Below are 27,012 nucleotides of genomic sequence, written 5' to 3' on the forward strand. Positions count from 1 at the left end.
GACAGATAGCAAATTGCGGCTTGTTGTAGCTCACCTTATATTTCGAGAAACAGAATTTGCGTAGCTCATCAGATTTTGAAGATCATCAAAGTTTTTTTTTTTACTCGGAAAATGATGACGGTTCTCGCAAAACTACGATTATTTTCATAATATTTTCTACGGAGCCACTTGTTGCTAGGCAGGATTCGCTATTCTGCTCCCCGTGTCCACAAACACATTTTGACAACTTTTACGAATAACAAAATTAATGTTACCAAGTAAACCATTTTAGTACGGTTTGATTGTGGAGATGACAAAGCCACATCTACCCGAGTCGCCGTGGTGATAGGATCACATGACGGCCACGGTTGGTGCGTGACTCAACGTGGAGGTGGCTGTGTGCGTGCTGTCACACAAGAACACACACACACTCACACACACACACACACTCCTGCATCATCCTACCTAATCATCCACCTACTGTGACACGCGTGGATGGATAGAGGAGGAGTAAGAGATGGAAGAGGTGGAAGAAGAGGAGGAAAGATATTTAACAAGTGAGGGATGAGTTGGAGAAGGATGAAAAGTAAACGTATGAAACAAACATTCATGCCTCTGGTTAGCGGGAGGGTATATATCAGGGGTCTTCAATCCTGTTCCTCGAGGTCTGTTGTCCTGCCTGTTTTCCATCTCTCTGCTGCAACACACCTGACTCAAATGATCAGGATCGTAATCCAGTTTCTGCAGACCTTGCTGATTATCTGATTATTTAAATCACGCGTCGCATCAAGGAGAGATGGAAAATTGGCTCGACAGCTGTAGTATGTGTGCCTATCTGTGTCCAAATGTGTGTGGCTTTGAAACATTTGACTGTTGGCCATGCTGTGTGTTGAGCGGCGGCGTCAGTTGTGGGAAACGGCAAGTTGTGTGAGAATGTGCTTGTGTTTCTTTTGACAGTATACTTACTGAGTGCAATGCCTGCACATATGGGAAATGAGAGCCACTTTTCGGACGTCAGTAGAACACCGAATTACAGAGAACTCACTCACACAGAAGTGGTTATCGGCCACAGCTTACGGCCAGACATTTAAACGGAATTGCTGATGTCACACGCCAACCTGCAAGGCCCCGCCTCTTAAAGGCACATGTGTTAAAAAGTTGTTACCTGTTACAGCATCGGTTCCCTGCCTGAAGTGCAAATCTTTAGAGAACACTTCACTTCACACTGCACTTGTTGTTTTCACCAGCTTTTGGTGGTGGGAAGAAATGAAGTCCCAATACTTTGTTACTTCTAATTAATTTATGGCACATCTGCTAAATACAAAGTACTATACACACACTGCAAGGAGGTAACATTTGTTGAAAGGCTGTGTGTATATATTCTGATAGTATGCAGCGCACAAACTTAGTTCGCCGCCACTTCCTGCGGCCTACGCAGAAAAGCAACATCTGTGCACACTTGCAACCCTGCCAGAGGCTTTTGTGCCACCACAACGTTGTGGTTTTCTTTGACAATCTGGTACTCGTGCTTCCATTTTCTTCTGTGTTGTCCTCACTAAGCAGAATACTGCTTCATTTTTTAAATATTTTTTTATCTCTTTGGTTTTCAGTTTTGCAATGCATAAAACCATACCGTTATAACAATAGTGTATACACATTAGAGCCCCAATCGATATGGATTTTGTTTTAGGCCAGCGCCGATTCCGATATTTGGCAGAACGAAATTCAGATAACTAATCAGAAAGCTCTGCAGAAGCCTGATAACGATCCTGATCATTTGAAGCAGGTGTGTTGGAGAATGGGAACATCTAAAACATGCAGTATAGCGGCCCTTGAGGCCCTGATTTGGACAATCCTGATTTAGCGCTTCCTAAACACTTGAATTCATCCTGTGTGCACAGTTACTGTCTTGAAGTCAAGTTTGTTATTGATTCTCTTCCATGTGGATGTTGTTGGTACAGCGCAGGCGTGTGAGAAGGCAGTGAAGTGAGAGTCCTGTCACAGACGTGAAGGTGGAGCTGGTTTAGGGAACAGCTGAGCGGTGTAACGTTACAAGAATGCGGCGAGCACACAAGGAGCAACTGTTCCGCTCGGTGTGGCTTGCAGTGCCTTTTCTGCACCCACTTTATTACGCTTTAATTAAACTCCGGCGTCCCCTCTTTTTCTCTTGAGCTTTTAAGTTTTGCAAAATGGCAAGTTGTCATCCACGTGCTAATAGTGAATCACTATGGAGTTGTCAGCTAGTGCATCAATTTTCAAAAATCTTTTTATTGCACTGCATTTTCTTATAGTAATTTTAGAAAGCTTCTTTTTAATGTTTTTACATTGTACTGTGTTTTTAAATGTCTGTACTTATTTTGTTTGTAAATGTTTTTAAATGTGTTAATGATGTGAAACTTATTAGTACAAGAACTTTAAACTTGATGAAGGTTACGGCTTTCCATACCAGACGGAGTTTTAACACAGGAGTTGTTGGTTGCTGACATGATCTTTCTTAAATATTTAACCTTGAAGTTGTGTCACCACGATATGACACATGTCCTATGAGGACACTTGAATTTACTGCATCCATTGCTTGATCTCCAGGCTAAAGCTCGGGATAAAGGTACTAACCAATATGTTTTCTCATAGGAAATCACGAAAAGTCAATTGATTCAGACCAGGCACAAACAGTGAAAACATATATTAAAGGGGCTTATGATTTAAATTTGATGATTAAAAAAAATAAAAATAAATAAACTTTATTTTTATTCCAACAATACTATCACCTAGTGGCCTTTTATAGCTATCGCTAGAAGTATATCGATAATTTAACCACTGCGCTGTTCAATAATTACTATAAGTACAAGTAAAACTGTTAATGGAGAGGGAAAATTAAGGTTTTTGTGGAGCGATACTGTCACCTAGTGGCGTTTCATGGGTATATTTGGCTTATCTAATCACACTGGTCAAGGCATTTTTATTACATTTTTCGACCTGAGATGCAAGTAAACTTTTTAGTTTTTTTTTTAAAACCTTTTTTCTGATTCTGAATCTGTACTTTTTTCTCTAGTATATCAGGTGTTTATAATAATAATAATAATAATAATAATAATAATAATAACAATAATAATAATAATAATCATGTGTAATATAGTCATATATTTAGTAATATTTATGAATTAAGGTTTAGATATTGAAAATTAAGGAGATTTCTCAGAAACCTGAGGTGCGACAAAAAAAAAAGATTTTTTTATATCTGCATCAAAAATACATAAAGCCATCTCTCTTTAAAATTTGCTGTTGAGCGGTGTTTTCTGTTATGTTTCTGTGGTGGCATCACATGCGCGCACACGCTACTTTGGAGGCAAATTTCCCCCAAAATAAAGAAGGGTAAATGGGGATGAGGGGCCTTTGGTCTTTGATTGACAACCAAGAGAGCGGGGTCACGGGGTGAGGGGTGAAGGTCTGAATTCAGGAGTGGGTGGGGTTGGGGGCTTGCTAACGAGATGGGACAGTTGGTGGGGGTCTGACAGATGTCAAGAAGGTTAGACAAAGACGCATGCTCAATATGGAGAAGATATTACTAAGCAGGACTCATTTTTGAAAATGTGTTACATGGCATATATTCCAATAAGAGCTAATATTTAGAATGTAAAATCTTGCAATAGATGTGCTACTACAAAGGTAAAGAGAGCAAATGTTGTGCATTACAGTTTACTGAGTAAATAACTAGAACTAACATGTGTGCCAGGCAACTGTAAACAATCAACCAATGACCAACACTCATGGCACAACCAAAGATGTCACAAAGAGGGTAGATGTTTAGAAGTAACAATAATATCGCCCCCCTTTACACACAAACAAACATGGACTCAGACCTCATTGTGAAATCTGGACAAATGATAATCCGAAAGAAATTTGTGACTTACCAGATGCCCGAGCCGCCTCATATTTAGTTGTTCCTGAAAATGAATGGATTTTGTTTAAGTTTACGTTATTACTCAATATATATCAAAATGTTTAGTAATTTATTATACATAATAAAAATAAAAAAACAATGAAATTCATATTTTTTTATATACAGTGAATATTTCTTAAAATAGTTGTCTGATAGATTTATTGCAAACATGAAATAAGCAAATATAAATACAAAACAAAAAAGAAAATCCAACCATCCGTTCAGTCTCCGTACAGCATATCCTCACATTTCCCACCATTCCAATTAAAAACTGTTAATTCCTTTGTAAATGAGCACGTTTATAAATTCTGCGCTGACTCGAACCAATTGTCCTCCTGTAAATTGATTGTAGAGGTCAAACTTCACCCATTTGATTACGAAGCATGAAATGGCAAATGACACACACTAGTTGTAGTTTTGCAATAGGACCAGTAGGTGTCGCCCTACATCAACATTTAAACGCAGGCAGCCTTGCCTTGATGATAAAATGGGACGTATAACAGAGGTGTCGCTTGAGTTTGAAGTGTGAGACTTCAAGTTTCAGTTCCAGCAAGTCCCAAGGAGGGGCAAGACTCTCTGGGAGGCGGGCAAGAAGGACCATGACAAAAATAGAAATCCATAACTGGATAATCAGATATATTTTACCAAAACGCCAATAAGTGGTGTAAACAAACTGCTTAAAATAAACAAGTCTGCTATTCGGGGGCCAATCTGAGAGTTTCACAAATCCTGGTATGTCACTGCTTTGGTGCCCTAATAGCACCAGCCATCAATTGTTAGTAAGAGACACTAAAGTGGGGTGTTTTTGACGCTACAGTAACTAAAGCTTTGGGTTTTTTTTGTATTGATATGGGCCAATGCCATCTGTCTCTGGGGGTCCTCTCCAGCTCGCGGCCCTCGGCGATTGCCTGTCTTGCCTGCCCTGTTGCAGCCATGTTACTGCGACAAAAAAGTCAAGTCCACACTAAATTGTAAGAGTTAAATCAGAATCAAAGTGCCCTTTATTGTCATTGTACTCAGTGTACAAGATTTTAATTTTTCGAGTGTGCATTTTTAACTTGTACTGAACTGAAGGAGTTGAATAAGTACTCTTATTACAAACATTTTTAACCAAAGTGTCTGTACATACAATTAATTATAGGGTGTAAATAGTGTTGACACCTCTGTCTAAATTTTGACTCTTTTCATAAAGTTTTGATTTGCTACCTAATTGACTATGTTTTGTCGCTCTCGCGATCGAGAGGGGGCGCTACCGTCTATCCGCAAGGCGATTATGTAACGTCTGCATGTTTGCCACTCACCCGTCTTTCGGTGGGGCGTGTTCTTGCCTTTCCTTTACGACTAAAAAAAGTTAACTTTAAAGAGTCGTCGTGTCTATATGTGTCAATCATCTTCCTCCAATTTACAAACAAGAGGTTAAACGAGTTTACGCTAGGCCGCGCCCCCTACGACCAGCTGGTGGCAACACTCTCGGTGACGTCACCCTCGCATGCCTCCATTGGCCAAGAGAACGTCGTGAAGCTAGCCAATCGCTTCCCGCTGCGGTGACGTCGCCGGGCTCCGGCCTCGTTCACTTTGAGCAGAGTAGGCGGGCTACCGCGTTATGATTGGCTGGAGTGGCAGTGAAAGCGCGGCTCTGTTGCTGAGACAGAGTAAAAAGAGAGGGAAGGTTTGGAAGTCACGTCCTTAAACAACATAGCTGCGTTTTGCTCCAATTTACATCATATTCAACGGGAACATTTCAATACCGTGTAGAATATCTGTAAGTATGACACATTTTATTATGTGCATTATCACCATGTCCTCATATGCCGCTGTCAATTATGGTAAACATATTGGTTCTCACAAAGGGGAGGGAGCGTTTGTGCCTTCTTATTGGCTTTCGTTTGTGTAATCCCGCCTCTCATCCCTCCCTCGTGCTGTTCCTATGGTTCCCAGAGCTCTCATTGGCTACTGTAAAGTTTGGGATGGGACACCGGTCTGCACGAGCATCGCCGCCGCTATTGGCTGGCTTGTTCCGTCCGTCAAGTGGACCTTGACAGATCTCCACGCCCCCTCGACTCGAAACACCTCCGCCTATTGGTTACTGTACCTGTCAGAGACCTCCGATTGGCCGCTGAGCCCAGCTGTTAGTGGTTCATTCACCATTTTGTGACTGTAGTGGAAAAGAAACCAGCGATACTTTTGCGTATCCTGGTTGGAGTTTTAGTACGGGGAGCTTGGCGATGTTTGACGGGAAGGAAAAGTAACTCGTCCCCAGGACTTCAGAGTCCTCCGAGCCGACAGCCGAGGGGATGTTAACGGTTGCCGTGCGGGCTGCTTCATCCGCAAAATAAGACCATAAATCTTTTTTTCCCCCCTTCCCTGCTGAAGAGGAAAAAGCTCCGCTCGGGTGAGTTCAAACTAAGTTAGCGGAGGAGATACTCCGAAGCGCAGCCGATTTAAAGGCTTCTTTTACTGGAGGGGGGTTAAGATGCCACTCTATCGGCTTGTTGTTCTGGTTATGCCCGGAGAAACGAACAGCTCAGCGGGCAGGACGAGGGGAGGCGGCGGAGGGCTGTCGTACACACACACACACACACACACACACAGACTAAACAACAAGCTTTAAAACTTTCTCAAAATGACACACAACGAAAAAGTATGACAACCAGTACACAATATAACACTACTACGTCTTTATTACAATATCGTGGTGGCATTTTTGCTACTTTTCCCGCTACCTTTTCCGTGTTGGCGTCGAGTCGAAATACACGTCGACCTCTTTTCGCGGCACTGCGGTCCGAATAAAAAAAACACCACGACGGGACATTTTGACGACTTCTTTCTTGACATTTATTTTTAGTTTATCAACAGTGAACGGGAGTCGTAATGTGGTGAATTAAAGGCTAATTCGGACTGTTTGAGCCAGACCGTCGTCGTCGCTGTGGTCGTGTAGTAGTAGTAAGTCGTGCGTACTACGAAGGCTTTACAACCGAGCAGCTTTCATTTAGCTAGCTGACATATTTTTTGGAAAAGTGCAATTGATTTAATAACAGGAGAGCAAGTGACTTTCTTGAATTTAACAGATACAAATCCGGCCTGTCCTGTTGCCATCCCCCCCAAAAACGTCACTTGACTTGATTTTTTAAGGTGTTGTTTACGAGCTGGCCTTTGAGTCATAGACATGATAGTAGTACTCCAGCTATGGGCTTTTTACTCTACATCACCACCATCACAGCTAATGTTATAGTGGTAGTATCATCTCAATAATGCAGCTTTTTTGGCTTATTTTTTTAAATAGATTTTTGCAGGGACGTTGATGTCCTCAATGACAAGTTGGGTCATCGCCAAACAAGGACCTCTGATCAATCGGAACCGTTATACACACATGCCAGAGAGCAACCTATGGCCCGTGGGTCTTATATGGACCCCCATGAGCATTTAAATGCGGCCTGTCAAGCCCTGCAATGCTTGTAATGCATTAAAATGAACATTCGGCGTGTCACATTTTGTCACGCCATTATGTCAGCGCATCTTGCTTCTTGCTTGTGTGACCCACTTAAAGGCAATAGCTGTCCCCCACATCCACCATGAGTGAAATTTTAAAATGCTGCAAGTAGCGACAAATGGCCCTGGCACCCCTTTTCCTTTTTCGAGGGGAATCATATCCAAGCACCAGAATAATGACAAACATTAAACTATAGAAGAACAGGCGGTCCAATTGTTCATAAAAAAGCAAAGCAGGTTATATTCCTAAAAATTATATTTCATAAACCACTGTAACAGTTTGCGCTAAGACAGGAAAACAAAAAAACAAAACTCAACTTAAATAATGATTTAATTAAAATGTTTTACACACAAGTTAAATGGACATTGTACTTAAATAAATCATAAAAAACTGTTTTATAACAGATTTATAAAACTGATCAGGTATTTATTTATAACAGATTAAAGGCAAATGTTTTCACTTAAAAGTTAAATACAACTGAACTGTACTTAAAAATGTACTGTATCTTATTTAAGGGTATTTAATCATCCCGACTGTCACTATACATCACTGGCATAGATAGACGAACAAAGACATATCAATTGTGATGAATAAATAATCATATTTTTACCATGTAACTTATAATTTCCTATTGCACAGTGGACGAGTATAACTTGGGGTTCAATTTGGGTGAATTCCCTCATACCCTGGAATTGGCCCAAAATGGCCGCTTCAAAGCTAAACGCCTGACTTCTTGTTCCTTCCTGGGCCATGGTAGATGTGTCCAAGCAATTTTTTGGGGGGAATTTGTTGGAATGTTGGTCATTAAAAGCGATGGATGGACTGGCCCTCAACCACCATCCTCTTTTTTTTTTACTGCAAAATTATCAGGGAAACATTAATGCCATGATCTACTTAATTGAGATAGCATCGGCAAAAAAATAAAGATAAATACTTGCAGTTTAGCGTTGCCCTTCAGTGCAGTCCTGCTTCCGACTGGGGCTCATTGAGGCAAAATCAGAATGTCATTCACCCAAAACGTCTGCTTTGACTAAAAACGTATGTATAGATCCTTGTGATTTTTTTTTTGTGCGACCTGTCACGATAGACAAGTTTATGTAATTTTGTGTTGATCAGGAAAACTGATGACTGAAGATAATTTTTTGGGCGCAGCATTTGGGGTCGGAAATGTTGAAGACCTCTAAAATATATATAAGGCAATCATTTTCTGTTCACACTAAACTGACAATGTTAATTGTTGCATTGATTAAATGTGCAAATGGCCCTGGTGCCCTAGATTGCGACCTATGACCTTTCAGATGAAGCTTGTGTGAGGGCGTTAAAGTATTGGAATTATAAATAACTATTGTATACACACACCGGGTCCTCTTGTATTGATGGGAAGAAAAAAAATGACACTAAAATCTGCATTTGCACTCTATTTAGAAATCGTCTTTTGGAGAATGGATTAAAACAAAAATTTCCTTTTTGATGTGTCTCGGTAAACGTGTGTGTGTGCGTGACTGCACAGTAAATTCGGCAAAGAGAGAGGCAGAGAGCGAAAGCATTTTCATTGTGTGTGTAAAGTTTGACGTTTGGAGAGGACGCCGAGGTTGCGTTGTTTATCCCGACGCTATTTGTCCGGTCGAACGCCATGGAAACAACAAGCCCGCCGTTTGTCTCATCACCGTAACTTTCCCCTTCTCCATCTTACACCTTGATCACCCTTCGCTTATATTACGAGCAAACGAGGGAGGGGTGTGGGGGGGTTAGCATTGGACCAAAATGACATTAAATAAATGCAAAAGAGATGACTTATGAGTAAGATGTTCATGAAATATTTGTGCTATTCAAATTTTCACGATCCATGTGATTTGTGATTGATGGCAATAATTGAATAATGAAATGATGAAAAAAGAAGGCGTCGTGCTTATAACTCGATGGACTGCTACGGCAAAAGTACAAACTAAATACTTGTGTGCAGTGAGAATAAAGAGAAGGGTCAAAATGCCAGGATGGCCTCAAACTCCTCCGTGTTACAACAGAATGAGAACACACACACACTCACTCACACACGGCACCACGAGCATGACCGAACACATTTTTTCCGAGCGAAGATCAACCAGCGATTCGGTGGAGCGGTCGGTCAGCCGAGAGCTGCCGTCTCCTTCCTGCTTTTCTCTTTGTTTTCATAATCACACATTTGCTTCAAGTCATATCGCGTATACTAATGAGAGAAGGATGTTTTCACCTTCAGCACAGTGTGTGTCGCTCTGATCTAAATGTTTATGATCAGGCTTTGCAGTGCACTTGAGAAAAACAACAACAACAAATAGGAGAGAGATTTACAAAAGTGAGCAAAAGAATGTTGGATCAGCAGCATTTCCGTAATCATGAGAACAGCATTCGGTCGCGTGGTGATAGAGCGACTGGACTGGCTTTGTTCGTTTTGTCCTCAAACCTAGAAAGATAAAAAATGGACGTCAAATTGACAGGAGAATGGCTTCAGAGCGAGAGCTCAGGCCTAACTCCCCATGTAAGTGTGAGAGACTATTTGGGGAGGAAAAAATGTTTTGCACGTCAGGAAAAATATAATTTTACAAGAGGAAAGTGGCACATGTTCAGCTGTTTACGTGACTGAACTTGTGACTCAGTTCACTAATATCAAATTCATTCTCCCCATTGAAATAAACTGAAATGTTATTAATCCGTTCTCGGCCCCTCAAAAAAATTATAGTTGCTTGTTTTAATTAAATAAAAATAGCCAAAATATATGAGCAGCTGAAGTCGGGTTAGCTGGTTAGTTGGCGTGTGAGCGTGAGTTGTGGCTCACAGCAGTTCTTGCGGGTCTTCTTTTGTCTGTCTCACTTTTGTCTGGTTAGTTTACAGCTTGATTGTTAGCATGCTACGACTTTTTTTCTCATGATGCTAATTGTGCTTATTCCCGTCACTGTGCCAATTTTTTGGTGACATTGTAACTTCATTGCACAACCGATATCCTGAGACATGACATTTTTCTGTCTGTATTTACATTTTTTGTCTCAATATTCAACTTAATACTAATCCATATTAAACGTAATGAAAACTAATTAAAAAGTTAAATGTTATTCTAATGGCACAACCTTTTACATGCAACTTTTTTTCTTGTACTGTTTTTCTTGTGATATTTTGACGTTATTCTTATAATCACTCCCCAGATGTGACATTTTGTCGTCAATGACATTTTTCTCTTTCAAATTGTACAACTTTTTTCTCAGATTTTTTTACTTGTAATGTGATTATTCATGTCATGCAATGACATTTTTCAAACAGTATAACTTTATTCTCGTCACTGTATTACTTTTCGTGCAACATCACAATGACTTTATTAATTCTCATCGCTCTATGACGTTTTTTTCTCGTGATACTCTCATTGTCGTCACTCCTCAATTTCTTTGTGTAACATTCGCTGGTGGCTACATATTTTTCTTGAAAGCATGACTTTAGAAAACTTTTTTCTTGTCAGCTTATGACTTTATTCTCACCACAGTTCAATTTTATTATTGTGTCACTGTGACATTATTCCTCACTCGAAAAAATGTTTCAGCCCTAACTGTCCTTCACGCTTAGGCAACAAGCTTGTAGTACATAAAAAAAAATCCCCTTGGCAGAATGTTTTTTATGAGTTATTAAATTTTTTTTTAAGCGTTTTAGAATGATTTACCAAAACAAATGCTATTTTAATACGGGTTCACTTTCTATATCCACTGTGAATGGTTCAATCATTTTTTTCTCCAGAAATGATGTCTTTATATTTATACTTCACTTTCACGCTATGGATTGAGATTGATTACAAAAAGTGGCATTTAGAATCTTTCTGATTAAGCGGGTCAAAGAGACAAATCATTTTGTTAGTTTTTTAGGATAAACTGGATTAGTTCTCGCTATGTGTTGCGTTTTACGTCGTCTTTGACAACAAGGTCACCTTATGCAAATGCGTGTATGCACTCAGTGTATAGTTTGTCGCGTGTTGTAATTAGAAAAGGAGGCGTGCATTTCAACATGTTTGTACATGGTTGCACTGAAGAACAACACATGCTTGTGTGTTTATGCAGTCTGTATTTGTTGTCGAGCATCCTGTGCCAGCCCAAAAAAAAAAAACATTTCTACCATTTTTGCTCACATTATTCCAGTTCGGCTTCCTCTCCGTCGAAATATTTGAGTCGGAAGACGACTGGGGAATGCTCGAAAGTGTGTGTCAGAGAGTGAGAGAGAGGCTGTGGAAATTCCCAGTGACTACTCCAGAACGCTCTTAACAAACATCCGCACGCCACCACCTCTACCGGCCCCTCACACACTCGTGTTGTTGGGTGACCTCACCCGGGGCCGCCGCCAGCCGCCTTCCCTCCCTGATGGAAGGCAAAATAAACGCTTTGTTGTTACAACGTTGAGTTTGAAGACGCAGCGTAGAGCCTAGCGTGAGAAAAAGCCCCTCCGTCGCATGCAAAAGTAGCTCGAGGGAGATCCGGCGACCTATCGTATGAGACTTTACGCTTGTATTTGTGTGTGTGTGGGGGTGTGTGTGTGTGTGTGTGTTGGTGTGCGGGTGTGCGTGGGTGTGTGTGAGAGAGAGAGAGAAAGAGAGTGTGTGCTTTTTGGGAGTCTCCATCATGTTTTTTGGTACTCTACCCACATTGTTGTCTTCTATTTTAATAAAATTGCAATATTGCAAGCAGTTTATCTGATCACGCTCTTGTTTTAAAATAAATGGAGCCATATTTGAATTGACTTCTGATTTAAAAAATGCTTATCCACCAATTTGATGCCTATATGTAATAACATGATGTGGTGATTATTTATGATTGTTTATATATGTGGCGTCACAGTCGTAACGGAAACCAGAACTAGAATGTGGACCCCGGCAAAAATGCTTTGGACACCCCTGGTAAAGGGATACTTAAATAAAGGCAGCGGCGCGACCTTGAATGTCCTCTTTCTTTTTTTTTTCTCCCCCAAACGGGTGCATATGGCGCAGGGAAGCTTTTATGAGTCAAGTTTATAAATCCTCAACACAAGGCGACACACTGCAACGCAGTAAATGTCAAATGTTCAACCATGCCAATTATTACATTTTGAATTGAAGTTAGAGCGGCATGCTGGTGTATTTAAGGTTTTCCTCAAAGTCAAATGTTTTCAGTTCAAATCTCGGCTACGTGGAGTTTGTGCAGGTTGTCTGCGTAGATTCTGTTAAACATGTATACTGAATATGATTAATTGAAGACTACAGTAAATTGTCCGAGTGTGTAAGTGGGTTTGTTTATATTTACTCTGTAATTAACTGGTGACCAATCCAGGGTATGCTGGGAAAATCCCCACCTTCCCCATTACCCTGAACAAGATATGTAATAGAAACATAGATGTGTGCATTAAGATAATAAATGACCGTGTGTGTCTCTCTTTCCTTCTAGCGTCGCAACAGAGAAGACGCCAGGACAGAAGTGCCTTAAAGGAAAGAGTGAGAGCGCAGAGGAACGTCGCAGAAAATCTATATCGAAGTAGAAATGAGTCCGTTCAAAAAACAACGTGGCCGATCCCCTTCGTCAACCCGAGGCCGAAGGAGAGTGGGCTCTAAGCCCCCTCAAGAGAAAGACCCCAAAAGAATCAAGCGGGAGTCACCCGGCAAAACCCCACAGAGCACACCCAGCACTTTCTCCAAGCGGAGCCCACCCGCCGCGGGCGACCTTCACAAGGAGGCGACCGCAGACAACGAAACCCCCAAGAAAGGAGAGTCGACAGGGCCAAGGAAAGCGGCAGAGTCAGCCGATAAGGACGCGGCAAAGACAGCGAAAGATGTGACGGCGTGCCAAAGCACGTCCACCGACTTCGTAGCATCCCCTACCTCTCCCGCCGTGCCACCCCTGGCCGCCAACCAAACCCCTGGCCCGGCTTCGGTGTCAAGCAGAAAAACAGCCACATTCAAGGCTCGCGTTCCCAAGAAGAAATACACTTATGAGCACTTTGCCAACAACGCCACTCCTCCCACTACCCTTCCTACCTCCAGCCCTGCACCCACAGGCAACACTTCATGCAATAGCAACAGCAAAATCGGTGACAGTGTGAATTTTACTATCAATAATCTGAAGAACTGTAACAATATTAGTCATGTAATTAACAAAAAAACAGATGCTAGTATGAACGCTACTAAAAATAACACTAGCATGGCCAATAGCAGTGTAAATAGCAGAAATAATGCGTGCTCAGGTAATCAGTCTTCAGTTCAACAAGTGATCAGTAAAGCCACAGAAGATAGAGGCGCTCACAGGACAGTAGCCCCCCTAGAAAAAGAGCCCCAGGTGGGGGAGAACGAATCAGAGGGGCCCCCCAACTCAGTGCGCTCTTCCTCCACCGACACAGCCAGCGAGTACTCCCCTGATCTCGACGTGACAGAGGCAAACGGACCAAGCAACCGAAAGACCCCCGCCCTCTTTCAGAACTCGTTGCCCAAGGGGGTCAGCGATAGCGGCGGGCTTGCCGAAGCACTTGCTAAAGGTTTGAAAAACCAGAGAGTCTTGGCTCGCCAGATAAGAAGCGTCATGGAGAGCGGTGTCGGCACTACAGGGTTCAAGGAGAGAGACTCATGCTGCCTGTCCCCCGTGTTTAGACCGGGTGTGGTAAGGGAGGTAAGTGGGGGTACTGTTGAAGTCCAACTCCAAGGAAAGGACACCATTGTTAAATATCCTTTTGATGGCGGAACCATGATGACGGCATCAGGATCTGCGAGCGTTGTAGAATTAGTTTTGGATGCGCCCCCACCTGGCGTGTCGCCTGTTGCGGTTAGTACCAAAGTGTGTGTACCATTTGGTGGAGAGGAGGGAGGGCCTTTGCTGTATAGAGAGGGGGTGGTCTCTCAGGTGGACCCTCACCCCGGTGTCTCGTTCCCTTACCAGGTGGTACTGAATGAAGACGGAGAGACACTGGGTGGCGGCACTGGCCATCAGGAGGGAGATAAAAGTAAAGCTCAGACCGTGTGGGTTTCCCGACAGAGTCTGAGACTTCTCACCCCTCCCTGGGATGTCCCGCATTTGGAGGGTGGGGGGGTGCGGGAGAGAGAGCGGGACAGGGAAAGAGAAGAACGGGAGTGGAGGGAGGAGATGGAGGTGGAGAGAGAGGTTTGTCAGTTGAGTAGTGGAATGGGTGTACTGGGAGGGGGAGCAAGGCTGAGCCATGGTTTGCCTCATCAAGGGATTGCCACGGGGCATCCCTATGGAAACGTACATCCGCCTCCTCATCCCTCCACTATTACTCCTAGTAGGGGGGCGGGCACAGTCTACTCAGACAGAGAAAGACCCAAACAAGTCAACATCCCAGAGGAAGACGTTGAGGTATCTCGTCTTAACATGTCCGCTGCACCCAAGACAAACGCCACAACGTCACAGCACAGAAATATAATTTCCAAGTCCAGTAGCTACCACTCGTCGTCACCCCACCACCCTGTGGTGAGGGGTTTGGCCCCCCCTAATTTTTCCACCCTGGCAAGCCCCCAGCCTCCTCCTTCACCTGCCTTACTCAGTTCCGAAATGAACAACACTGCGCCAAATCTACCTCCAGCCAAGATTACCCCCAGTCAGACCCCGACACCCTTGTCCGCAGGGGGGACTTCCTCTACCTCTTCTCGCTCCAGGACGCCCCTCTCTTTGGCTCAGAAATACAAGAAGGGCGAGGTCGTGTGCACCCAGAATGGTATTCGTAAAAAGTTCAACGGGAAGCAGTGGAGGAGGTTGTGCTCCAGAGAGGGCTGCATGAAGGAGTCCCAACGTCGCGGCTATTGCTCCAGACACCTGTCGATGAGGACCAAGGAGATCGAGGCCGCCGGCGGAGCGGAGAGGGCTGGAGGGGGTAGCAGCTCAGGGACCGTGACGCCGTCGGACCTGCGGGGAAGAGCCAGCAGTGAGTTTGAATGGGATGACACGTCAAGGGAGAGCAGCGAGACGAGTAGCAGGGGAGACTCCAGACCTCGCTTGCTCCTCCCTTCCGTCCTCCCGCACGACCTGTCGGCGCGCTTCGACTTTGACGAGTGTGAGGCGGCCACCATGCTGGTGTCGCTAGGAAGCTCCCGCTCCGGCACACCGTCCTTTTCGCCCGTTTCCAACCAGTCCCCCTTCTCCCCTGCCCCCTCTCCCTCGCCCTCCCCGCTGTTTGGCTTCAGGCCGGCCAACTTTTCCCCGATCACCGCCCCCCCGGTTCTTCAACACCGGCGGCACAGGCAGCCAAGCGGCACGGGAGGAGGAGGGGGAGGGGGCAGCAAGGCGACCACCCCAGCAGGGGGAGGAGAACGGGAGAAACACACTTCAGGCATCCAGCCGTCGTTCCACAGCAACCTGACATTTACGGTCCCGATGAGCCCTAGTAAACGAAAGCCAGACGCACCCCCGCTGCCGCCCTTACCCCTGCACCACCACAATTACACACCCAAGACCGAGCTGGAGCAGGGCGACCTCAACAACTCTTTCAGAGTGCTATCTCCACAGACACCGGCGTCACATTCCCACACACCCACCTTTTCGAGGCCAAGGGGTGCCACCACCCCCTCCTCCAGCAGGCCCCCGTCCTCCACAGCTGCCTCCCCTCCTCCTCTGCTTGTGTCGCCGGCGCCTCCGTCCCCTCTGACCCCGGACGGAGGGCCTCGTCGCATGGTCCCTGTGTCCCAGCAGAACTTGCGGGACTCCCCTGTCATTGTGAGGAATCCCGACGTTCCGCTGACAAAATTCATCGAGTGTCCCTTAGGAAAAAGAGGGGGAAAAGACGGAGGGATCGAACCTCCTTTACCCAAAGACAACGGCATAACCACCTTCACACCCCAGCCGATTTCCGGCCTCCAGGTTCCCGTACCCATCAACGCTGCAGCAGCCCCTGTCCCCAACGGTACCGTCCTTTTGCGAAGTCCAGGCCAAACTTTGCTGCTCGTGTCTCCTTCACCGTCCTCTCTGCCCATATCGGACATCCCGACCGCCGCCCCACTGCAGGCCCTCTCGGTCACAGTCAGCACAACGCTCGCCGGACCCGTTCCGTGTAGTGCGAACAGCTCCGGGGAACGAGGGTACATCCGAGGCTTTGAGGGCGAGGTGCAGCAGCCCGTCCCCTGCCACCCTTCCCCCACAGCACTGCTGCCCCTGATCCTGCCTGTGGAGAGCCTTCACCCTGCACCGCGAAAGGACATCATCATGGGACGGCCCGGCACAGGTGAGAACGCTTGCATTTGTGTTGGTTCACGTAAGGTGAAGGACATCAGGGAGGGATTTTGTAACCATGCGGGAGCAATGCGCAAATTGTCTGGAATGGATTATGCGTAGGATATAATACAAAAATAATGATGGAAAAATGGATGTAAAAAAACAAAAACACTCAAAAGGAAGATGGTGATGTTTGTTGCAAATATTCCCCGTATATTAAAATCTTAGAATATATGAAATATATTATTTATTATAATATATATAAAAACAATTACTGTTCCCCTCTTATTAAAAGTTGTTTAATGTAAGATAATTCATCATATCATTTTCACCATTCAGAATTTCCTCTTAATGTTATGATTTTTTTCAGATTTCATTTCTCTAATATTTCTCACTAATTATACGTGGCTTTCGATTTGTTGAGCGTTATGTCTTCATCCTCAAAACAGAAGAACTAAGTCACATAATATGAACAACGTAACATCCTGACTTCATTCACGAAAAATTACGACTTTATTTTCGTGATATCACTATTCTTGTAACCTTGTAATTCTTCAAAGTATTTTTATTAAAATTGGACGAAGTCTCATAATGTTAAAGTATTTTCCTGAAACATTACCACTTCCCCAGTAAAATTAAAAAAAAGAAAATCCTATGAACATTACAACTTTACCCCCTTTTTGTTGAAAGAAAAGTGTGATTTTAGTCCTCTTAATGCTGCATCTGTATTTTTCTGATTTGCCAGTCAATTATAAATATAAATTCTAAAAATAATATACTATGGTCTCCAATCATACAAATACCTCATTTAGATAAATATGAATTTCCTGCTATACCTTAGTAGTGATTTTATTGTCACATTCATTTCACTCATCTCATATCATATCCCGTCAGTATACAAGCACGAAGGTGGCATGACCCACATGTGGCGGCGCTGATGCCCAACGAAAGAATGCCCACTTAGCCGGCATGCTGTCGTCCCATATGGTCGTACTTCTTGTGTGTCACATCGAAGCTGCTGGTCACGTGACCCGTGCAAGCACCTGCGATTCGTCGCACAGTCCTAATATTGCACGGCTGAAGACCCAAAATTCAGCAGGCTCGCTAAAGTGGCACTAATTTATGACAGAGTAATCTTTTTTTTTTTAAAGCTGGGTGTTAAAATCATTTTCATGTTTGTGTTAGGAATGGAATTGGGGAAAGGAAAAAATATTTTTCTCTAGTACAAACCCATTTAGCAGAAACCATGAAGTAGACGCTTTTGAGTTGCTTTAGTAGGTCACAAAAAAAAAAAAAAAGATGTGACCGGCCAGATCTAGCCGCCAGGCTTTGAGTTTGACATGTGCCTTAAAGCATCAATAGTTATTTAGTAAAATATTGTAGTCTTGCATGTCTATTTCTCCGCGCATTTGGAAGCGAGAGGAAGGAAAGAGAATGGCTGTGGGTGTGTTTGTGGGGATTAGGCGTGTTCCAGGGATTAGTTTTGACAACATTATACATTTGAAGTCATAGATGGGCACGGATGTAGAAAGATTGTAATGATCAGGTAGAAAAAAAGAAAGTTAAAAATCCCGGTTAGAGAACCTGGAATCCAAACTAAAAGCGAGCGCTGGAGTTGAAATGAACATTTGATGGCGACATCACGAGTGGCTTTGCAAGGTGCCGAACCTAGGCCAGTTAAGGAGCAGCTTGTTGGAGGTGATTTGCTGTTTTGATGTCTAACACAGACAAAATGGGCTTTAGATTGGTGAGAGAAAAAAAGAGAGAGAGAGATAGGTGATGACTCGGAGGAATAAAAACAACGCGCGTGTCAATATTTTCCTTGAACATGAGCGACAGGTTTATTTAGCGTGTAGGTCCTCTGACATCTGCGAGGTGCGTGTTTGTTTTATTAGTGACTCAGGCCAAGTCGTAGTAAAAAAACGTGTGGGCTGGTGCAGTACACACCGAGGCGGCTTGATATCTAAATATGTATCTGTATATGTGCATGTTTTTTTTTTTTTTTTATAGACAACAATGACTTGCTCCAAAAAAGAAATGCTGGTCCTTGCAGCAATAACACACCTCATAACATAATGGGTGTAGCGGCGTTAAGGCATGCTATTTATTTATTTATTTACTTACCTACTTGCCGTATTTTCTGCATTATAAGCCGCTACTTTTTTTCCTCAATTTTGAACCATGCGGCTAATACAACAGTGCGGCTTTTCTGTGGATTTTTCTTTCACCGGTGTTGGGCGCTCTATAATTCTACGCTTAATAAATCTCGTTTTTTTTTTTTTTCCTCTTGGGTCTGTTCTGTTTTAATTAGCAAAGTTGTTGCGTGCTAAAGGGCACTTTTTTAACAATTTGTTTATGTACATTTATGTGCATTCACAGTACAAAATCGTTCTGTACACGCAGCAAACAAAAAAAAATCAACAAAGAAAACTGTGGCTTATAGCCTGGTGGGGCTTGTATATCGTTTTTTTTTGAAGGAGTTAAAATATGGCACTTAGTTACTCCAAATGATTGAAATTCCTCAAATAGTAGCTGTGGGTGTTTGTTTACGTATCTGCAGAGAGAAGCAGAGGTCAATGATTTGATCAAATATAACAGCCCCTCAATCTGGTTTTCTACTACCGGCAATTACAAAGCATCACTTTTAATGCGAGAGACAAAATTCTTCCATTTTTGGAGGGGAACATTCCATGATTCATCCAGTAGTACTTCTGTCGGCTTTACAGATGCCCTGTCTGCTTTGTGTGTGTTGTGGTAATGACGTCTACGTTCCACTGTGTGATAGCAATCATTCTGCCTCCTGAAAAAAGCAAAAAGGAGGAGTCTCTTTGAGGTGGCATGTTTATTGTATCATAATCTATGATGCTGATTAATTATGAAATGGCATATAGTTGAGCGGAGGTCACTCTTTGAGTTGACATGACACCCGATTAGTTTAGTAATAGTAATTATGTACTTATTACAGCGCATTACTTTTCATATAAAATCAGCTAGTGAGAGGGCCTTACCTTTAATGTGTGGCGTTTATTTTTCACAGGTGTAGTATGGAGATGAATTGGGGCATGACAACTATTTAAAGAGGGCGGACACTATTTGGGGGAAATATAGCATCCACACTCTTTGTTTTCCTGTACTTTCATGCGTGACTTTTAGTAAAGAAATTCTACAAACTGTGACGCCCATATGTAGAAGGCATCCGTCTGTACAATCGACTTCAAGCGGGCCCCCCGGGCGTCCTGCGTGAACGCACGTCTAGCCGTATAGAGGCGCGCGACTGTGACAGAGAAGTGGACGGGAAGGGGAGCGCTGTCATTTTGAGTGTATGCTCCCGCCTCACAGCTCCTTTTATGCGGCTGAAAGGACGCCGAATGGATGAATAGCGTCCCTTTGTGCCACATCATGCATGCTTGCCTGTGTGCATGTGCGTTTATTTTGACGGGCTTTGAGCGGGTACGTGGGTGTTTTTTGAGGTATAGATTTATAAACTCAGCATGAAGCCTGTGCGTACGTATGGAAAGCCGAGGGAAAGAAGCAGTACTGATGGGAGTGAGTGGTGTGTAGGTGTGCGTCTTATACAGTATAAGATGACAACAAACTAACACTAACTGGCAGGGGTCTTTGGCAAATAAATCAATAAATTTGCTATTTTTATTAGTGAAATATTGTCATCGTGTTTTAATCACAAATGTAGCATTTATAATTACTATACTATATATTAATATTAAAAAGGCGCGCGTTAATTTTTTTTCTTTCTTTAATATGTATTTATGTATTCTATATGTAGGCACTTTGAGAGGGACTATGGAAGGTATTTTCCTCAAAACACAGCCTTCATTAATAATATGTCCCAGCTAAACAATCTGAACCCATCTGAACAACTAAACAGCTTCAACTTTTGTTTTCCTTGCAAACACACACTTGCTCCTCTCGCAAAGCTTTTAGGAAGCAATGATTGGCTGAGTCGTGTCAGGTCGGATGAGTTACAATTTCCACAATTTGCTTTCAACAAAGCCATCGTAAATGCCCACTTAACTGAACTGAAAATAAACTTGCTTTGAACAAAGTGCCCTGGAAATACAAAAATAAACTGTAAAAATATTCGAGAAATCACCTCCCAAAAAAGCTAAAATATTTTGAATGCATAAAAAAAAAAATCTGAACTACTATATTACTAAACTTCAACCGTACTTTTCAATGTGTTCTCGTTTTAAAACACGGCATGATCTGTTTATACTGAAACTCGCGTCCTCTTCCTTCCTTACGGCTTGCTTGCCTCACACACACACACACACTCGCTGCACTCGCAACGCTTCTCCCAACAAACAATTTTTAGAGAGTCGTGTCATGCTGGAGTAGGTACAGTGCACGTGATTTGCCAGCGCATAACTACTCAAAACCCCCGTGAAATTACAGGCATTTGTCAAAATAATCTAATAACAGCTCCCAGTCCAGTTAGAAACACTTCTGGGTCCAGACCTTACAACATAATCCAACTCATTCCACTCCTTTAATAATCAGGACCTTCATTTAAAATTTTTTTTTTTAATTTATTTATTATAATGTGTGTCAAATAAGTTGTTGCACCATTGTGTAATTTACGCAGCATCTGTCATACGTGCATGTGCCGGGCCATAAAAGACTACACTAATGAGTCCGTAAATGTCTTGGTCCAACTTGCCATAAAAAATAACGCACAGAAGCGGGCAGAAATACAATTAGCGGCAAGGTGAAGGATGAGACCCTATTTTGTGGAGTGTGTGTGCGTGTGTGTGTGTGTATGTGAGCAACCAGGCGTCAATCACGAATGATGTGCGCGTGAGTACCAAAACGTCTGTTGCCATGGCAACAAAGCAAACATTTCAGCCGGAGCTAATAAAACACTGACAAAACATGGAGGCAGTAATACAATTCTGCCTAGTTGTGGGTAATCTGATGACACGGGCTCGTGTGTGTGGGTGTGTGCGTGCGTGTGCGTGTGTGTTTGTGTAACACACGACAATACAACAACACGTTAAAAAAAAGGCCCGTGTATGAATTGTTTTCTTAAACATGATCTGGCCCACGGAGAACTTAATAGCAATTGAAATGGCCTCTGATGTGAGAGGTTCCCCACCACTGGTGTAAATGATTTTTTTTCCCTACCAAAGTCATTAATGTTCATTGAATTTTTAATGTGACATTTTTATTATTAATAAGAGTCTAATCGTGTAGCAAGTGAGGAGAGTGTGTTTGCCAAACTTCAGCGGGCAACACACGTTTGAGCATTTTCCACCCCCTACGATCATAATCCGCCAAGGCCCAATTATCGGATGCCTGTGAAAAAAATTACATTTACCGTTACGATCAAAGTCAGTGAAGGTCAGATTAGCGGATGTCTCTCAAAGATTATTCTGAGTGATTATCATTTGGTGTGTGGTCGGTAAAGAGTGATCTTTTTTCCTCTTTGATTTGCTTGGCGGCCTATCATAAATGTTAAACTTGCTCAGTTTGATTGTGATTTGTCACGTGTATGTTCAACACAGAATTGTGCGCAGCCACGAACGGAACAATGTAGTTACAGACGAGTTCTTCGACTACTACAGCCGCTGCTACTTCGCTTTCTGCCCTGTGGCACCACGACTGACAGACATCTGGTGTGAGGAAGGAGAATCTTGAGTGTTGTGGTGTGTTGGTCATTTTGAGTAGACAACACACATACCCATTTTTCTCCTGGTCATGAGTGGGGTTTCTCACATTTAAAAAGATTAGTACAGCTCTTAAAAATTGGTGTGTGTGTGTGCTTTTAATGATGTTTAAAAAAAAAAAAAAAAAAAAAAGCATTTTCTGCCAAACGACACTGTGCTGCATAATTTCTGCTCTCCATTCGTACTTTTAACATTAATTATACTCATCGGACATTTCTCACTGCATGTTAAATGTTGCCTTTTATCCTCGCGGCAATGTTCAAATTGGCCTTTTCATAACTAATACACTCCCGGTCTTCCAAATGTGTAACAAACTCTTTTCCGTGTCACTCACACAGACACGCGACATGTCACAATCGTGCACTTTTCATCAACATCTTTTGAATGATAAAGCTCTGCGTTTTGTTTTTTTAACCCTTCACTCCATCGCATTGCAGTGGCATCGCCTCCCCCCTTCCTCTCCTCTCCTCTCCTGGTCTACCCGGATACGGATACCCGGGAATAACATCCCAGCTCTCGCCCTCCCTCCCGCCCGTGGCCCGCGCTCTTTACGTAACACTTAAAGCCCTTGCATATCCTCGCCGGCCATGGCAACAAGCACATCTGGATTTCGTGCCACTGCTTCCCGCCACCCCCAAAAGGACTTTTCCGACAAAAAGTCATTTGTAAAATTAATCCCTAACTGCCAGGGATACTCAGTGGGAGGACTTTGCAAAGTTTTTAAAAATCATTATCAGGTCCTCACATCCCCAAAATTGGAAAGTCTTCATCCCTTTATCCTTGAATCTTTTTTTTTTGCTTCACTCTGTATAGCCTGTCCAATGTTTTTGGCGCACACATCCCGTTGGCCAGACATCTGCAGGCAAGTAGTGCCCCCATATGGCGAAACTGGAGCATTGCATGTGCTGCACAATTTTTTTTTCTTTGGTGGGGTGTCTTAGGACATCCTACTTCCCCCCCCCCAAACCCAATCAGTGTGTCTGACATCTGTCATTTGTACACGACAGCACACTCTTTCAATAGGAAGCCTCCTTTAACTTCTCCTGACAGGAGGTCAAATTTTCTCTTTTGAGGGTCCCGGGGGGTCCCACAAATCGTGATGACCAGTCCTAAGCCAGGTGACAGTGAGACGGTCCAATTCGATGCGATAAGAGGCGAATGCCCCGGTGATGAGACCTCAGGTGACGCGGCGGATCACTGTTGCCACGGTAACTGCGAAGGACTGCCGCATGCGAGTTATAATTGGAGCGAGTAAACGGCGGGCGCCGGGGAGAGCGGAAGACGAATTGAGGCGAGAGCGAGATTGGACGGGAGGGCGACGGAAGGTGGCACTTCGCCTGCGCCGTGGCCAGCGGAGGTAACGAGTGGGAGTTAAAGTTTCACGCTCACGTGGCACACGCACACATTGGGCTTGTGATGTCTGTTCAAAGGGGAGACGAGCAATGGTAGAACACCTGCAGTATGCACGTTTCAAGCACAGCCGCAGCGAGAGTTAGTAAGGCTAGGGGGTGAGGGTTCTATTTTTTTTCTCACTCGAGGCCGTGATTCTCAAAATACAGAACAAGTACCACTCGTGGTACGTGGGCTACCTCTAGTGGTATGTTGAAGAATCACTTCTCAAGTACAGTTCAGTTGTTTTTAACTTTCATCCATCCATTATCTGAACCGCTTCTCCTCACTAGGAGAAATGAAGCTTGTTTTACTGTTTCCCTTTCACTGAGCTCTAATTGGAAGATTGGTCCGCTGGCATGTCATTTCGTGGGTGCCACATGACGAAAAAGTAGCACAAAGTAGACCGGTATTGCAAAATGAAGCCAATTGTCTTATCAACGACGCAGTCCTTAGCTGCATTAGCAAATTGGCTGAGTGTCTGCTCCTGTTTGTACACTTTGCGTGCCATCAGTGTGTCATATCTCATGAGAACAGCTGGAGGTTTGCGGTGACATCTTTCCTTGACTTCATGCTGAGCTGACCGCCATTCATACTTTCAATCAAATTTGATTTCTGGATCAACTCACAGTAGTGTTAGATTAGCACTGACCTTTGATGTCATCCAAATAAAGAACACACGTGAGGCAGAATAGGTGACATTGACTCGGATGGGTGAGGGAGGGTCTGATGCCGCTCCGCCATAAATGTCAAATTTGAAAACAACGTTACTTGCGCACAAGTACCAGTAGATGGCAGCGATGCACCGTGTTAGATATGAGGTCAGGTCATCCTTGTTTGGAAGTCCGCTAGGAGAAACAGCAACAATTTGTGAAACCGACTTATGTTCTACAGCTGATGATAAAAGATTGGAAAAGGGCAGAATCAAAATGTTTTAAAAATCTTTTTGGTATATATATATAAAATCTTATTGAACGCAATATCCTGTGGGTCTTGATAAAGCCAAAATTCTCTAAAATGGCCTGCAATGAATGTTGACTCTTGTTCAATCGAATTGCTAGCTCGAAACTAATTATTGAGTAATAAAAAAAAAAGACTTCCTAGGAATAAGATCTGTTATTTGTTATTCGATAAACACTTGGGCATCTTACGCTACTGAATTTTAAAGTTGTTCATAATGGTGGTACGCGGAGAGCAGAATTGTTTTTTAGAGGGCACGGCACTTGATGTAAAAAGTTGAAGAAGCCCTGCTGTCGGCTGTGACTAAGTGCAACAACTTTTTATTTCTCAACCTGATCACAAGATTTAAACCGCAGCAGCCTTCATAATGAACAAGACAAGTCGGTTTATGACAGAGTTCAATTCTGTGGCGATGTAACGATTATGTTTGAGGATATTCAAAATTGCCATGAAATGACAAAAGAAATAGATTAAAAAGTGGATTGTGTTGCAGTCTGATGTTCTCTTTCGTGGTGACAAATCACATTCCGCTGCCAAGTAGCTTGTTTTTTTTTCATAAGCATTCGTTTAGTGAACATCATTACACATTTTTAACGTTTTAACTCATTTTTCCAAATATGAGACCCCACACGATAAGGAAGGAATAAAATTGTTTAGTGTTCTTAGTGTTTAGTGAATATATTGTGTAAGCAGTCAAGATAGATTCACTGCTTTGTACATTTTAAAGCAATTTCATTCCCGCATTTATAAAAAAAAAAAAAGCATAACCCTTTTTTGTGAAAGTCTGTGACTAAACTGTTAAATTTGATAAAGGTCATTTAAATATTGAGCTGCAGCAAAAGGGGACTAGATTGGAATTTATTATTAAAACAAAAATATTCTAACTCATGCAGATGACACAACATCAAGCTTCTCTCTTTCCAATTCCAAACAATTGAAATAATTCTGACTTCCAGAAATGCCACAACTACATAAAAAGTGAGCGAGGATTAAATGCAGCACAATGAGGAATTGAAATGAAATATAACAGTGTGTTGGGATTGAGCGGTAGAAGTTAAGAAATGTTCCGCATATCTAGGTACTTACCCTACGACTGTATATCATGTTTATGGGAGAGTGCATTGCTCTGTGCGGACATCACGCGCAGAGCTCAGTCAGGAAGAGGTGGGAGACAATGGGTGGAACAAACCTCTTTTGCAATATACTCGTTAAAATATTATGTTTCAATCATATACAGGATGGTCTTGTTTAAAAAGGACATGCAGTAAAAAAATTTAATATGCATCAAACCACAGGCTAATCGCTCAGGATAATCTTTCAGTGATATATGATAATTCGGCCTTGCTGACTTTGTTCACAAGAGCGCGAAAATGCTCAGATTTTGCCCTGTTTTGTTACGCGAGTGAGCCGCTTTAACTGATTTCCACAAAACAGTTGACGTGGAGAAATGGACCAAGGAAGAACCCACGCAACCATTTTTTATCAAAAACATTGATAGATGATGCTTTTTAAATATCATATATGCGTTTTTTTAGTGAATAATGAATGAATCTTAATGACAAAATGCAGGTGCGTGGTTTGGACCTGAAGGGGTTAAGCGTTTTTATGAGCGAGGGCAGCCAGCCAGACTTTCTCCCAGAATCTCTGGTCATATCTCAAGCTGTTGATGGGCTGACCGTAATGGAGACCCGGCCCAGTATTGTATTTGTCTGGATCTGCTAGCTCAGCATGACTCATGCATCTCGCTTGAGAAACACACCGAGCGACCGTTCGCAATGTCCAGTCTCTGCTCTCACGACACTTTTTTGCGTTGTTCCCTTTGTCTGCGGCCGAGCCTTCCTCTGTTTGAGAGAACTTGTGTTTTCACAAGTTCTTTTCTCTCCTCCTCCCCCGTCCAAGCCTCCCCTGGTGAAAATTACTCTCTGTCTATTTTTACCAACCACTCATGGACCGGTTCAGCCGTTTCCTTCTCTTTCAAGCGGTCTCCTCTTTCCCTTCTCCCACCCCTTGTGCAAGCGTGTTGCATCAGAACGCTTCTCACTGTTTTGGAAATGTCCATTTGTGTACAATGATTTGAAAAGTATTTGTTTGATACATTGACATTTATTGCCACTTAACGTCTGTGTGGTGTTTCTAAGACCAAAGATGCCACTTTCCAGAATGATTTTTATTTTGGATGATTTGTGATTGAGAAGTCTGATAAATAACCTTACAAAGAAAATATACTCCAAAGGCCTCATTAACATAAATCATATTGCAAAATCTTACAGTCGAGAGCTCACGAGCGCCTCCCATTTGGAGCACAAATTTGAGCGTTTGTAAAATGGGGAGGGATCTTGTAAAAGCCCATTGGTTGGCCTACATCCGAGTGTCGATGTTCAA

At 43.0% G+C, this 27,012-nt stretch overlaps 1 protein-coding gene across 4 annotated transcripts in view; it reads left to right on the plus strand.

Annotated features, from left to right (window-relative positions):
* Positions 1-5,538: 5,538 nt before the first annotated feature.
* cicb (capicua transcriptional repressor b) overlaps positions 5,539-27,012 on the plus strand; it is a 36,099-nt gene continuing 14,625 nt past the window's right edge. For 2 of the 4 annotated variants that reach the window (XM_088305964.1, XM_088305963.1), the window contains exons 1-2: positions 6,078-6,311; positions 12,836-16,607. In XM_088305964.1, the coding sequence (XP_088162090.1) occupies positions 12,929-16,607 (3,679 nt within the window). In that variant the 5' untranslated portion in view covers positions 6,078-6,311; positions 12,836-12,928. Of the gene's footprint in view, positions 5,682-6,077; positions 6,312-12,835; positions 16,608-27,012 lie in introns of those variants that run through there. The other 2 variants (XM_088305962.1, XM_088305961.1) reach the window with 2 other exon arrangements.

Source organism: Idiotropiscis lumnitzeri, chromosome 10 (assembly GCF_059441095.1).
Source record: "Idiotropiscis lumnitzeri isolate Australia: NSW breed Sydney's pygmy pipehorse chromosome 10, RoL_Ilum_1.0, whole genome shotgun sequence".
In the NCBI taxonomy this organism is placed as follows: domain Eukaryota; kingdom Metazoa; phylum Chordata; class Actinopteri; order Syngnathiformes; family Syngnathidae; genus Idiotropiscis; species Idiotropiscis lumnitzeri.